At 60.8% G+C, this 12,214-nt stretch overlaps 1 protein-coding gene across 6 annotated transcripts in view; it reads left to right on the top strand.

The window, feature by feature from the left end:
- The window catches only part of PDE2A (phosphodiesterase 2A), a 91,330-nt gene that overhangs the window by 57,001 nt on the left and 22,115 nt on the right, over positions 1–12,214 (top strand). For all 6 annotated transcript variants that reach the window (XM_003482557.4, XM_013999451.2, XM_021102285.1 and 3 more), the window contains 2 exons: positions 2,817–2,906; positions 6,325–6,413. In XM_003482557.4, coding sequence (XP_003482605.1) covers positions 2,817–2,906; positions 6,325–6,413 — 179 coding nt within the window. The remainder of the gene's footprint in view (positions 1–2,816; positions 2,907–6,324; positions 6,414–12,214) is intronic.

Genomic DNA, 12,214 nt, shown 5'->3' with positions numbered 1-12,214 from the left:
TGGGTTCTGGACCTGGCTCCACCCTGACTGCTGGCTGACCACAGAGGGGGCGTTGCTTCTTTTGGCGCCTCAGTTTCCTCATCTGTCAAATGGGGAGACTTCGTTGTCCTAAGCCTGTGGCTTTGAGAAAATTCTCCCCCAGTATCAGCGCTCACACCATCGCTTTGGTCCCCCTTCTCCAACATCCACGAGACACACAGAAACTCCGCTGGAGGGCAGGGCCCCTCAGGGCTTAGCTTGTCCATCCCCGCTGCCTCAAGGGAGGACCAGACCTAACCCAGCCCATCCTCTGGGGCTGGGCCCTGGGAGCCCTGGTCTCGGGAGCCTGGGTTGGCAGAGACTTTATATCAGGATTATTTGGATCCTCCCCTCTTGAGTCTGCAGAATTGACCTCAAAAGGCCACAATAGCCCACGTGTTTACTCTGTGTGCAGCTGTTACTGAGCCCTGGGAGCTGCACCCAGGGGAGCCTAGGTGTGGGTGTACCTGGAGGGTGCCTGAAGGCAGGCTGGGCTGTTTCTGGGAGGCTAGGATGGACTATGGCTGCGTGGATGGGTGTTCGTGGTGCGGAGGGGGTGTGAGCTGTGACAGGGAGTGCCCAAGAGTCACAGGACAATCGATCCAGTTTGGAGATTGTGGTGTTTGGAGTCAGCAGCTTCTGATGTCCAAGGACAGAGACGTATCTCCCTGGACCCAAATGTGTCTTCATCCTTGAGCCACGGGAGGGATCAGAGGGAGGCTAGGGGTTGGGGATGCGATGCCAAGTGAGAGGAATCCCACAGCTGCCCTCTGGCCTGGAACCTGGGACTGGGTGAGACAGGGGTAGGGGAGCAAAGTGAAGCCAAGAAGATACAAGGGGGAAATCTGGAGCCCCATGTAGGACTCCCCTGCGTAGCCTCTCTGAAAAACGGGCCTCTAGCTTATTTTTGCATACCTCCAGGTATGGGGAGCTCATTCCCTCTCCCTCTCCTGGTGGCCTCTGCCTGAAAGAAGGTCTTTCATCCCACGAGGCCAAGGCCAGCCTCCTGGGAAATCCTCTGGATCTCCAGGGTGTCCCTGGGCCATAGAGTCCAGTCCCCCTGCCCAGAAAAGCCTGAGATGTTGGAGACGGAGCCCCTGGGGTCTGTTCTGCTTCAGGCTGGGCACACCCGGATTCTCCACGCTTAGTCACACACCCAACTTGGTTTCCAGGTCCCTCTATGTGGGCACCTCCTCTGAACGAGTCTCACCTTGTCCTTACCCGGGACACAGTGCCCTGGGGCTGATCTACCAGCCCGTGGACGTGGGTTAGCAGCTCTTTGTGAATACGGCCTGCAGTCTTCGCATCGTAATATATGACCAGCCATGCTCACGCCATGGGCTCCTGCTGAGCCGAGGGTCCACTCAGACCCTCAGGCTCCTATGATTTTCACAGGAATGGGGCCAGGCCATGTCCCCGCCCCATCCACGTCCCTCATGGTATAGATGGGGAGCTGGGACTCTGAGAAGGGCCAGGGACAGAGCAAAAACTCACGGTGAGTCAAGCGGTCAAGTCCAGACCAGCGCTCAGATCTTAAACCGTGAATCACTTTGCTGTTTGGACGCAGACCCAGCCGTCCACAGGGAAGACATCAGACAGGACTTCCAGGGGCTGGCGGGGAGGGCACGGCTGAGAGGAGGGTATGAGTCACGATCCGGCCTCGGCCCCAGATCCTCTGATCCGTTACCTTTCTCTTTGATCCCCACGGTTCTGGCCGAGTTAATAGAGCGAGAAGCAGGGAGCTTCCTTGTCTCGGTTCCGGCTCTCCAAGGACGAGGCCTGTGCCTGCGGCAGGAAGGCTGCCCAATTTCTTGCCCTCCTCCCGCACCCGGGGCTGGCCTGACTGGGTTTCTCCCGTCCCGTGGGCTCCTGCCCCGCTTAGACTCCTGCCACTTGCAGTCCCTCGCTAGGCTGAGACCATGCGAGGTCACTGCCCTCCTCGGGGAAGTGGGACCCAGATTAAGCAAACGCTGAGCTGGGCACCTAGGCTGTGCGGGGACCCCGTGACGCCCTTCTGGGACTCAATGTCATTTTACCTTCGCCTCAGCCTGAGGGGGAGATAGCCTCAGTCACCCCCGGTTACAGACAGAAGGCTGAGCTCAGCGACATGAACAAGGTGTCCCCGCTAAGAAACAGTGGCGCTGGGATTCACATTTGGCGGGGGGTGGGGGGGGGCGTTGGCCGGGTTGGCTTTGTGGTCATGCGGAAGTTTGGGCTCTCTTCACTAGGCCGGAGCTGTCCTTGGCTCAAGCGTATAAGATCTGGGGCCCGGGAGTCCCCTTTGTAGGTTAGAGCCCAACTAGTATCCATGAGGACGCAGGTTCCATCCCTGGCCTCGCTCAGGGCGTTAAGAATCTGGCGTTGCTGTGAGCTGTGGTGTAGGTCACAGATGCAGCTCGAATCCAGCGTTGCTGGGGCTGTGGTGTGGGCCAGCAGCTATAGCTCTGATTTGACCCCTAGCCTGGAAACGTCCATAGGCCGTGGGTGTGGCCCTACAGAAAGAAAGAAAAAAAGATACCCGAGCTCTAGTCTGGACTTGACCTCTTGACTCGCTGTGAGTTTTTGCTCCGTGCCTGGCGCTCCTCGGAGTCCCAGGCTCCCCATCTATACCATGAGGGACGTGGACATTCTGGGGCTTTAAGACTGGTGGCTGCCGAGGTCCTAAGGTCCTGGGACCCCCGTGTCTGAGCGCCTCGGGCTCTGGTTTCAGCTGGGAGTTTGTGTTCACAGCCCCCTGGGCAGGGGGGCTGCCCGGGCTTGTCGGGCAGAGGCCCTCACCGCCCTTCCCTCTCTTCCAGGATGCGCTGCTGAATCTGGGCTCCGTCCTCGACGTTGCGGGCTTGCAACGGGCTGTCAAAGAGGCCCTGTCAGCCGTGCTCCCCAGAGTGGTAGGTACCTTGCCCCACATTTGCCCTAAACCTTTGTCCAGCTCTTTGCTGTACCTACAGGGTTGAGAAGGAAGGAAGAGACAAGGTCCCCGCCCGGAGGAGGCTCGTGGGGAAGTGAAGGGTTGGGGGAATGTTCTGAGAGGGCTTCCTGGAGGAGGGGGGCTGAAGCGAAGGCCCAAAGCTTGAACTTATACAGGAATCCCGGAATGTCTGAGACAGAGGGGGCTTAGAGTTTATTGGAACGATCATGTCTCAGATAATGAAGTGGATTCACCTCGGATAACAGCTAGGACATAGGAGAGTCATTTGGAACATGTACAGCAGGAAGGATCGAGAGGAGACATGCAGAAGGACTTCCTTGATGCCAGATCCGGGAGGTGCTGGAATGGGGCTCCGCCTTGATGAATGGATCTGTGCCAGGCTAAAGTGGGACAAGATGATCTAGAGACATTTTTCAGCTTCTCTCTGACCCATCCCAACACCATGGATGACATTGCAAATTGGGGGCAGGTGGAGGGTGGTTGCTTGGGCCCATGGGTACCCGGTTTCATGGTGGCCTAGGCCTAGAGTGCCTTGATGACAGGACTGTGCTCCTCTTCAGCTGCCCCAGGCCACCCCCAACCTGGCTCCAATGGTCACTGTCCATCCCTTAGGCAGTAGGATGGATAAACTGGCCCTCAAGTCCCAAAGCAGCAGTACTTCCCTTGTGCCAGATCAAGGCAAGCCGGGGATTGTCCATCTGGGGAGGGGGCCCTGATTTTACCCTAAGGAGCCCGGAAGACTTCCTGGAGGAGGAGGTGCCTAGACTGAGTCTCGTAGCCTGGACTTGCCCCCTCCCCTACTCCAGATTCCAGCCAAGGGCGGTCTTTGCTCCAAGAAATAAGATTAATTCAAGCCCCTCTACTGGTCCCCCGCTCCTCCATAGCAGAGCCTGCTGTGCCTGAATCTGCTGGATGGATGGACGACCTGAGGCCCAGAGAGGGAGGGCACATCCCGCAAGGTCACACAGCATGGCAGGAACAAATGGGGCTTGGCGCCTGAGCACCCGCATTCCCTTTCCTCGCTCTGCCTTCTCAAAACCTCCTGGAAGTTCAGAGCCAGGAGGAGGGCTAATGAGTGAGCTTTATTGAGCGTGAAATTGGTAGGAAGTGGGTGGTGTGTTGGCTCCCAAAATAAATCCTCCCGGAGATGGGACTGAGGCAACATCTGGCCTGGGGTGAAGAAACATCTGGAAAGCAGGGGGTGGGGAGGTTGGCCGGTCAATGTCCCCAAGGCTGCCCGGAGAGTGGGGAAGAGATGGTGACTGGCCCCAGGCGTCCTGGGCAGGATACCTGGGGATTGTGGGAGGACAGCTGCCCTGCACAGGGTGTATCGCATCCGTGAAGCCGGAGGCTGGGAAGCCAGCTCGGATCCGGGCCACTAGGTTCCTGGGACAGTGGAAATGTCCTTGGCTCACCCGGGGGGACCTGTATGAGCTAGAGGAACCCTGACTTTGGGGAGCTCTGCCTGGATGGCAGGAGGGGGCGATGGGAGGCCTGCACTGTCCCTAGGGAGGGGTGGGGCGGTGGAGGAGGGTCCCAGGGAGGGGAGCCGCTGCACCTGGCTCCCTCATCAGCACCCATTGTGACAGGCCGCTGCAAATGCAGATGGTGCTGCTGATGTGTCTGAAATCGGTCCCTCCTTCTCGCCGATAAACTCGGCTAATTTTAACCCGGAGGGCTGCGAGCGCGGGGGCGGGAGGCAGACGGAGACCCGGAAGTGAGGTGCGGCTCGGTCCTCCCGCCTCCCCGCCCTCGGGTTGCCCACTCCTCTGCCAGCGCAGGACCCCCTGGGTGACCCGGTGCTGGGTGGTGTGTTAACCTCTTCCAGGAGGGGCAGCTCCCTCAGGCCCCTCCCAGGCCGCTTAAGGGGTCGGTGGACCAGAAGGAGGCTGGATGCTGGGGAGGCGGGGGTCCCTCCCACTGATTTATTCCTCCCTGAACTCCCCCGACTAGACCCCCACCCAGGGGCACAAGGGGCTCCAGGCCTTCCTGTGTTGGCCTCTCTTACTGTCCTCAGGCCCTGTCATTCCCAGCCCACGCCACCCCTGAGCTTGGCTCAGGTTCTCTGGACGCAGGACCTGGACACCTCCTGGAGTTGGGAGAGGGTGGGGCTGGCTGGGGACAGCCAAAGGCACCAAGCGTGGCTGGCAGGATTGTGGAGACTCCTTGTCCTGAGAGGCACCTGCTCTGCTGAGAAGGAGTCCACGCTTACTGAGGGCGGGCCCTCAGCACCTGGCCCCAGGGTCACCTCCTCCAGAAGCCCTCCCTGATACGGTCAGCAGAGAGGACAGCGCTCCATTCTCCTGCTGAGAAAACACCTGCCTTTCAGGACACTTAGCCAGACAAGAGGGTGCCCCCTCGCTGGGATGTGGGCTCGGCTGGGCGTCCGGGTCTCCCAGCATCACGTACAGTGTGGGCAGTGGAGACACTGTGCGAGGTTGTGATGAACGGGAGTTGGCTGTGGGTCCCCAGGAGGAGCCAGCCCTGCTTGGAGGAAATGTGGATTGCTGCCGGTGGGTCAGTGAGGGTGACTGCCTCTGCGGGGCCATGGTCTGGACCTCGGGCTGAGACCGCTCTGGGCCCTTGGGGAGGGCAGATTGACAAGCTGCAGATTTGACATACTTCGAACACGGCTTTGCTCTCACGCTGGGGAGTGATCACGGCAAAATACAAATCGGCTCCTGTCTCACAGGGCTCACCAGCCCCTCCGTCCCCACAGCAGCTCCTGGTGGCAACCTCCCCCAGCTCCCTTCCAGTTCAGCCCCGCTGACCCCAAGCCCACCTCCTGTGCCCCCAGCGCCCACGGTCAGTTGCATAAATGCTCTGGGCTCTTTACGCAGAAGCCATTCTTCTGTGCCTCACCCTCTTTCTGAATGCGTCTAACTCCCACGGAAGTTACAGCTCAAAAGTCACTCCCTCCAGGAAGCCCTCCGGGCTTGGGTCACAGTGTGTGATTGCTTACAGAGCTGTTTTGTGTATCTGAGGTAGGAGGGAAGCCTCCCAGGCATTCTGAGCGCCCCCTGCAGTCCCATCTGGAGGGGATGCCTGGTTGTCATTTGCTGAGGCTGGAGTCTCAGCGGGGAAGTGTCCCAGGGTGGGGGTGGGGTTTGTCCGCCCTTCAGCCCTTCAGATCTTCTCCCCTGCACCTCGGGTTTGGGGTGATAAGAGGGAGGCTGGCAGGGTCGTGCATCACTGCCGCCCAGAGTCCCTCCAGGTGAGATGCGGACACCCCGGCTGCATGGTAGCATCTCCAGAGGAGTGAAGGCAAACTGATGCTTGAGCCTGCTCCCGAGGACCTGGGACGGGCTGGGACGGGGCAGCGGGGGCGGGGGGAGAAGGGGCTCTCCCCAAGGTCTTACGAGTGCCTTCCGTCCCAGGAGACTGTCTACACCTACCTGCGGGACAGGGAATCCCGGCTGGTGTGTGAGGAGCCCTGCCACGAGCTGCCCCAGGAGGGCAAAGTGAGGTGAGCTGTTCTGCACTCGGCCCCCTCACACCGTCGAGGGTCTCCGGCCTGGGGCACCCTCCGAGGTCATAAAGTCTGACCCTCCCCGTCTGACCTTGACCTCGGCCTCCCTGCCGGGTGAGCTCCCTTAGTGGGGTCGCTGATGCCAGCCTAGAGGAGAGAAGCCGTGTCTCCTTCTGCGTGTGTTAGGAGTGGCGGGCACGGCGGAAGTGCCAGCTGCCGGGCTCTCGCTGCGCCCTTGCTGAATTGCGAGTCTCAGAAGGTCGGGGCCACGGTTTATCCGTTAGAACCCCCGCAGGCTACGAGAACTGGAGGTTCTCTCAGAATCACGGGCTTTGGAATCACAGGATGCTGGGGCGGCTCGGTGTCAACTCGGAATCTGGGAACAGGGAGATCAGAGGCGGTGTCCTGCTGTGGGCTCTGGAACCTGACTGCTTGGATTCAAACCCCAGGTCCCGTTAATTACCGAGGGCAAGGTCCTGAGCCTCTCTCTGCCCTCGCTGTCCTGCTTGCAAAACGGCAATAGCAGTAGCACTGATCTTGCAGGGGATGATGAGCGGAGTCGTGGGAGGACTGAGTGAGTTGAACGCATGCAAAGCACTTAACACCGCGTCTGTAAGGAAAGCTGAATGTCGGGCTTCCTTTTCCTTATGATGCAACCCTGGAATCACAGACTTGAGGGAGACGGGCTCAGCGCCCTGTAGTCCCCTGAGCCTACTGAATGCAGACTCCCTGTTTTCCAGATGGGCAACCATCGTGAGCTGTGTCTGATGCCACGTACCGGCTACGAGGCAGAGCCAGGTCTGGGACATGGTCCCCGGCTCCTGGCTGTCCAGGGCACAGTGAGGGGACGTGGAGCTTGTCCGATAAGAAAGTGTTGACAAGCAAGAGTGCTGGCTCAGAGGAGGGCAGGCCTTGGAGGAGGATGCAGCCCTGCCTTCTAAGCACCGTGGCAGGGCCCCTGGGGGTGCAGCGAGTGCGGGGTTGGGAGCCGATGGCTCAGTGGACACCAGTGGGGTGTTCCCGGAAGGCAACGCTCCACCCCAACGGGCCAGGCAGTCAGGGAGGCGGCTGTTCCAGGTCACCTTTCACAGAGGCCCAGGGAAGAACTGATGCTTGAGGATGCCAGGGGGACTGAGGCTGGGGATGCTGGCGGTCCCGAGGCCCCTCCTGGCACTTGGAACCCTGGATTCCTTGCTGCTGTTCTCCCCCCACCGCCATCCCCCCGGGAAGGGGCTGGGGCCTCTCCCATAGCTCAGAGACTTCCCGCTTCCTGTTCTCCCATGCGATTCCCCCACGGGGTGGGTGGTGGGTGTCACTCACTGTTCTCTTCAGCATCTCTGACAACTCGCCCCACCTCTCGAGGACAGTGGAAGCCAAGCCAGCCTGCTCTCTGGCCCCTAGTGCCCCATCCGCAAGACGGCAGATTGGGCTGGAAGGTCTTTGGAATCTTAAGGGGAAAAAAATGCTACCATGTCCCCTTTTCTCCTTGAGCCTGCACCCCCACCAATCCTCAGGCACTTTGCTTCATATGCGCTTGCCCCATCCGGGAAGTTTCTTCATAGCAGCTGGGAAGGGCCTCTTGAGAGACGGGCGGGCGCAGGATCTGGGCTCAGAAGGCAGGAGGAGGCATCCTGCAGGCTTTCTTCTGCTTCTTCTGCCTGCGATGCTCCCTGTAGGCCTTCCACCGCGAGCTGCAGCAGGGGGCCTGCGGTCCAGGCTTTGGAGGGGCTCAGATCCTCTGCATGAGCAGCCCTTTCAGTGGCCCCAGCCCCAGGAAAAGCTTTGGAAAAAGTGCCCCCCTCCCCAAAAAAGCAATTCAAAGGGAGTGTTGCAGTGCAATTCGCCTGGGTGGGGTGCAGATGGGGAGGTGAGTGCCGGCTGGGAGTTGGGGTGGCGGTGGGGGGGGTGCTCCGGAATCCCTGGAGGCCCAGGAGGCCAGACGGGTGGGGGTGGGGTGGGGTGGGGAGGCAGTGGGGGAGTCTCACCAGCAAGAATTGGAGGTGAAAGTTCAGGCCAGTCCTGTCTTTTGGAATCCGTGCTTGGCCCCCCGCCCCCGCCCGTGTGTCTGGTGGTGACCCGTCTCCTGAGCTTAGGCTGAGCCCAAGGTTTGTGGGAGAGGGAAGAGCACTCAACTGGGAGTCAGCCAGGCCAGGATTCGAGCACCGCCCCATCCTTGCTTCACTGGGTCCCCCCTCTTCCAAACCTCTCTGCTTAACTATAGAATGGAGATAACGGGCCCTGTGTTGGCTTCAGGGGATAGTAGATGCCCAGGGCTTCGCCCAGAGCCAGCACACAGTAGGAGCTTAATGGTTGCTGGTTGCCTTCCACCCCCTCGTCCAAACACACTTACTCATTGGGTGACTTTGAGAAAATTACTTCCCTTTTGGCCTCAATCTCTTTTTCTGTAAAATGGGTGGGGTTGGCTCCAGGGTCCTTCTAAAGGTGACCTCTGTGGCTCTGGCCCCATCAGGAGACCAGGCATGGCCCCTGCTGGGGTGGAACCTGAGCTCTGGCTGCCCCCTGCGGAGGGGGTGCTCTTCCAGGAAACCCTGGAGGGCTGGCAGGGCTGGCAAACAGCAGCAGGTGTGAAGTGGAGGCGGACTATAAAGACAGATAACGGCCCAGGGTGGTGCGGGGCGGCGGGTGGAGGGGGACCACGGCAGCCAGGAGCCCCGCCAGCCACACAGCCCCTCCTGCCTCTGCTCCCTACCCTCTGTGGGCTCAGGCTCGGGGCTTCCTGCCTCCCTGTGCTTGCTGGCAGGTTCTCCTCCCCGCAGAGTCCTGCCCGGGGCCCTTTCCCTCTCCAAGCCATTTCTGTGTCTGCCTCGGCCCAGCCAGAGGGCCGCTAGGAGGCCCGCTCCATGGCTCCCCAGCACCGAAGAGGCTCCAATGTTCAGAAAAGGCATGTGGGATGGGTCTGTCCACCAGAAGGACCCTGGGCTGGCAGTGGGGAGAGCCTGGATCCTGGACAGCACGGCTGCCGTCAGTCTCATGCAGTCTCTGTGGGCCCCCGTCTCCACTTCTGGGACGTGGTAGATGGGACTCCGTGATGTCTGTGGGCTGGTCCTGCTCTGAATCCTGAGGGGCTGCAAGGGGGCTTCAGGGCTGGAGGGGAGACTCCTGGAGGGCTGCCTGGGTGAGGAGCCTCCTGGAAGCCTTCGCCTTCCCCTCTCTCTCTTGATTTTCTTTTATGGACACTCCGTGGCACATGGACGTTCCCAGGCCAGGGATGGAATCTGAGCAGCGCGCCGGGGATGGAACCTGGGCCTCCGCCGTCACCCAAGCCACCGCAGTTGGATTCTTAACCCTCTGTGCCACAGCGGGAACTCCTGGCCGCCCTCCTCCGGGTGCTGCAATCTCCCAGCCTGTTTCAGCCCCCGGCCCTGCTGCCCTCCTCTTCTTATAGTGCCTCCTGCCATCTCAAGGCCTCGGATTACTGGCTGCTAAGGGCAGGGAGATCTGGGGCTTTGCAGGTGCATTGGAGACGCTGCCCACACCAGCCCCAGCTGGTGGTCCCCCTCTGCTACCAGCAGGGGGGGGGCCCAGGGCCCAACCCTGAGAAATGTCTTCTTCGAAGCGGACCTGGTCCCCGCTCACTGCAGAATCAGTCTGTCCTTCTGATTTCTCTCAAGGGACACAGAGAATTGTCTGTTTTTGTCCCTGGAGTCTCACATTCTGGGGGAGGGGGAGGCAGAGGAGGGTCCAGGTCCCGGCCTGAATCATAACTAGTCTCCACGAGAGGGAAGGCGAGGGGGAGGCTGAGGCCCCAGGAGGCGAGGTGGAGGGCTCACCTGAGAAGGGGCTCCGAGGACTGGAAGAGGGCCCGGCACTCACTCGTTCCAGGCCATTGACCCTACCACCTCTCTCCCCTAAGCAAATAGTCGTTAAAGGAATGGAAGCCTCATAAACCCCACGCCCCATTCCCTCCCCGCTCTGTGCCCATCTGTCTTTATCTGCACCGAGGCAGCCCATGCCCGCCCTGGCACCCGGGCGGAGTCATTAGCCTTCCACCTGGACAGCTGGCCCCGGGCTGTGGCTTCCCCCCTCACCTCCAGCATCCGCCTGGTTGGGGGGGGGCAGGGGAGTGGCAGGGAGAGGTGGCAGGGCGGGGGCTCTGAGTGGAGGGGAAGTCACGGGGGATGTGAGCAGTAGACGAAGCCCCCAGCCCCATTTGGGTGGGGGAGGCTCCGCCTCGGGGTCCCCTCCCCCTTCTGGCCTCTTTGAAACCTCCAGGGGGCGGGGGGAGGCAGAGGGCAAGGGCTCACACGGGGCTGGGTTGAGCTGAGCGTGGTCTGGCACAGCCCTGCCTGGGGCTGTGGGGTGTGGCCGGGCCAGGCGAGGCCCAAGGTGCCAGGACTCCTGAGGGTGGAGGATCTTTGAGGCCCCAGCGCTTGGGGGAAGATCTGGACCCAGTTAAGGTGCCCTGCCCTGGCCCAGACTCTCCTCTGCTGTCCAGGGACCGCTGTGACTCTGGGGCCCTCACTGAAACCCAGTTCCTGCCTCTCAGGACCTCCCTCTCTAGGGAGAGTTCGACTCAGCAGCCAGCATCATCAGCCTGAAATTGAACCTTCTCTGGCTCAAGGCCCTCTCCGAGCTGCCACTGTCCTTAGGACCACGCCCAGCTCCGCAGGGCGCTCGCGCTCCCCAGCCTTGCACCTTGCCGTCCAGCCACACTAAGCTCCTGGTCCTGGGACTGTCTTCTAGGACTCAACTCAGGCCTCTCCTCCTCCGGGAAGCCTTTTCTTTCTCTTTTTTCTTTTTAGGGCCGTACCCATGACACATGGAAGCTCTCCGGCTAGGGGTCAGGTGGGAGCTGCACCTGCCGGCCTATGCCGGAGCCAGAGATGCAGGATCTGGGCTGTATCTGTGACCTCCACCACAGCTTGTGACAACCCCAGATCATTTACCCACTGAGGGGGGCCGAGGATCGAACCCGAATCCTCATGGAGACAACGTCGGGTTCTTAACCTGCTGTGCCACAGCGGGAACTCCTCCAGGAAGCCTTTTCTGATCTCACTTCTGTCCTGCCCCTGGGTAGCAGGGCCTCCGCTTCCCTCCTTTGTCAGAGCCCTCGTCCCTGCCCTCAGCCGTGTGTCTGTATGTCTGTCCCCACACGACGCCACGACTCCTCTTCTGATCTCAGTCCTCAGTACTGAGCCTGACCCAGAAGGACTCTGAGGAACGAGTGAATATTCTGTGGGAGGAAAGACTTTACGGGGAAGGTTCCCACAGGCGTTTCGATGGAGAACACTCGCCTGGCTCTGGAAGGGGGGACGGAGTTAACAGGAGGTGAGGGGAGAGGCTGCGGCGGGATCCGGGGAGACGTGTCTCCGTCGGAGCTGGGCAGTAGCCTGGGGACAGAGAGCAGGGGACAGTTGCGAGAGATGCGTGGGAGGTGACCCACCCTTTGGGTGAGGGAGGTGAGAAGAGGGGGGCGGCCGGGACCTTTTGTGGACAAGCCGCAGGGGATCCAGGGCTGGTTGCGCCATTCGGGGGTAGCAGAGGAGAGGGTAAGTTGTTCTGATTGGCACTGGGTGCCTTTGGCGACTCCAGGGACACCCAGGGCGGCCCCCAGGAGGCCTTTGGATGTCTGGCCTCTAGAGCCCGAGAGCATGGGAGCTGGAGAGGCATGGGGCCAGGAAGCCAGAGGAGAAAGGCTGAGGGCAGTTCTTTCATCAGGGTCCCTGGAGGTGGGGGCGAGGAGGAGAGGGAGCGGCCAAGGCCACCACACTCTGAGCTGGGAACCAGGAGTCAGTGGGACAAAGCTGCAGGGCTCGCGGACCAGCCGCGCAGGGACC

The sequence above is a fragment of the Sus scrofa genome, chromosome 9, assembly GCF_000003025.6.
Source record: "Sus scrofa isolate TJ Tabasco breed Duroc chromosome 9, Sscrofa11.1, whole genome shotgun sequence".
Lineage (NCBI taxonomy): Eukaryota > Metazoa > Chordata > Mammalia > Artiodactyla > Suidae > Sus > Sus scrofa.
The sequence above is the reverse complement of the archived record's forward strand: the minus strand, read 5'-3'. Positions and strand labels throughout refer to the sequence as shown.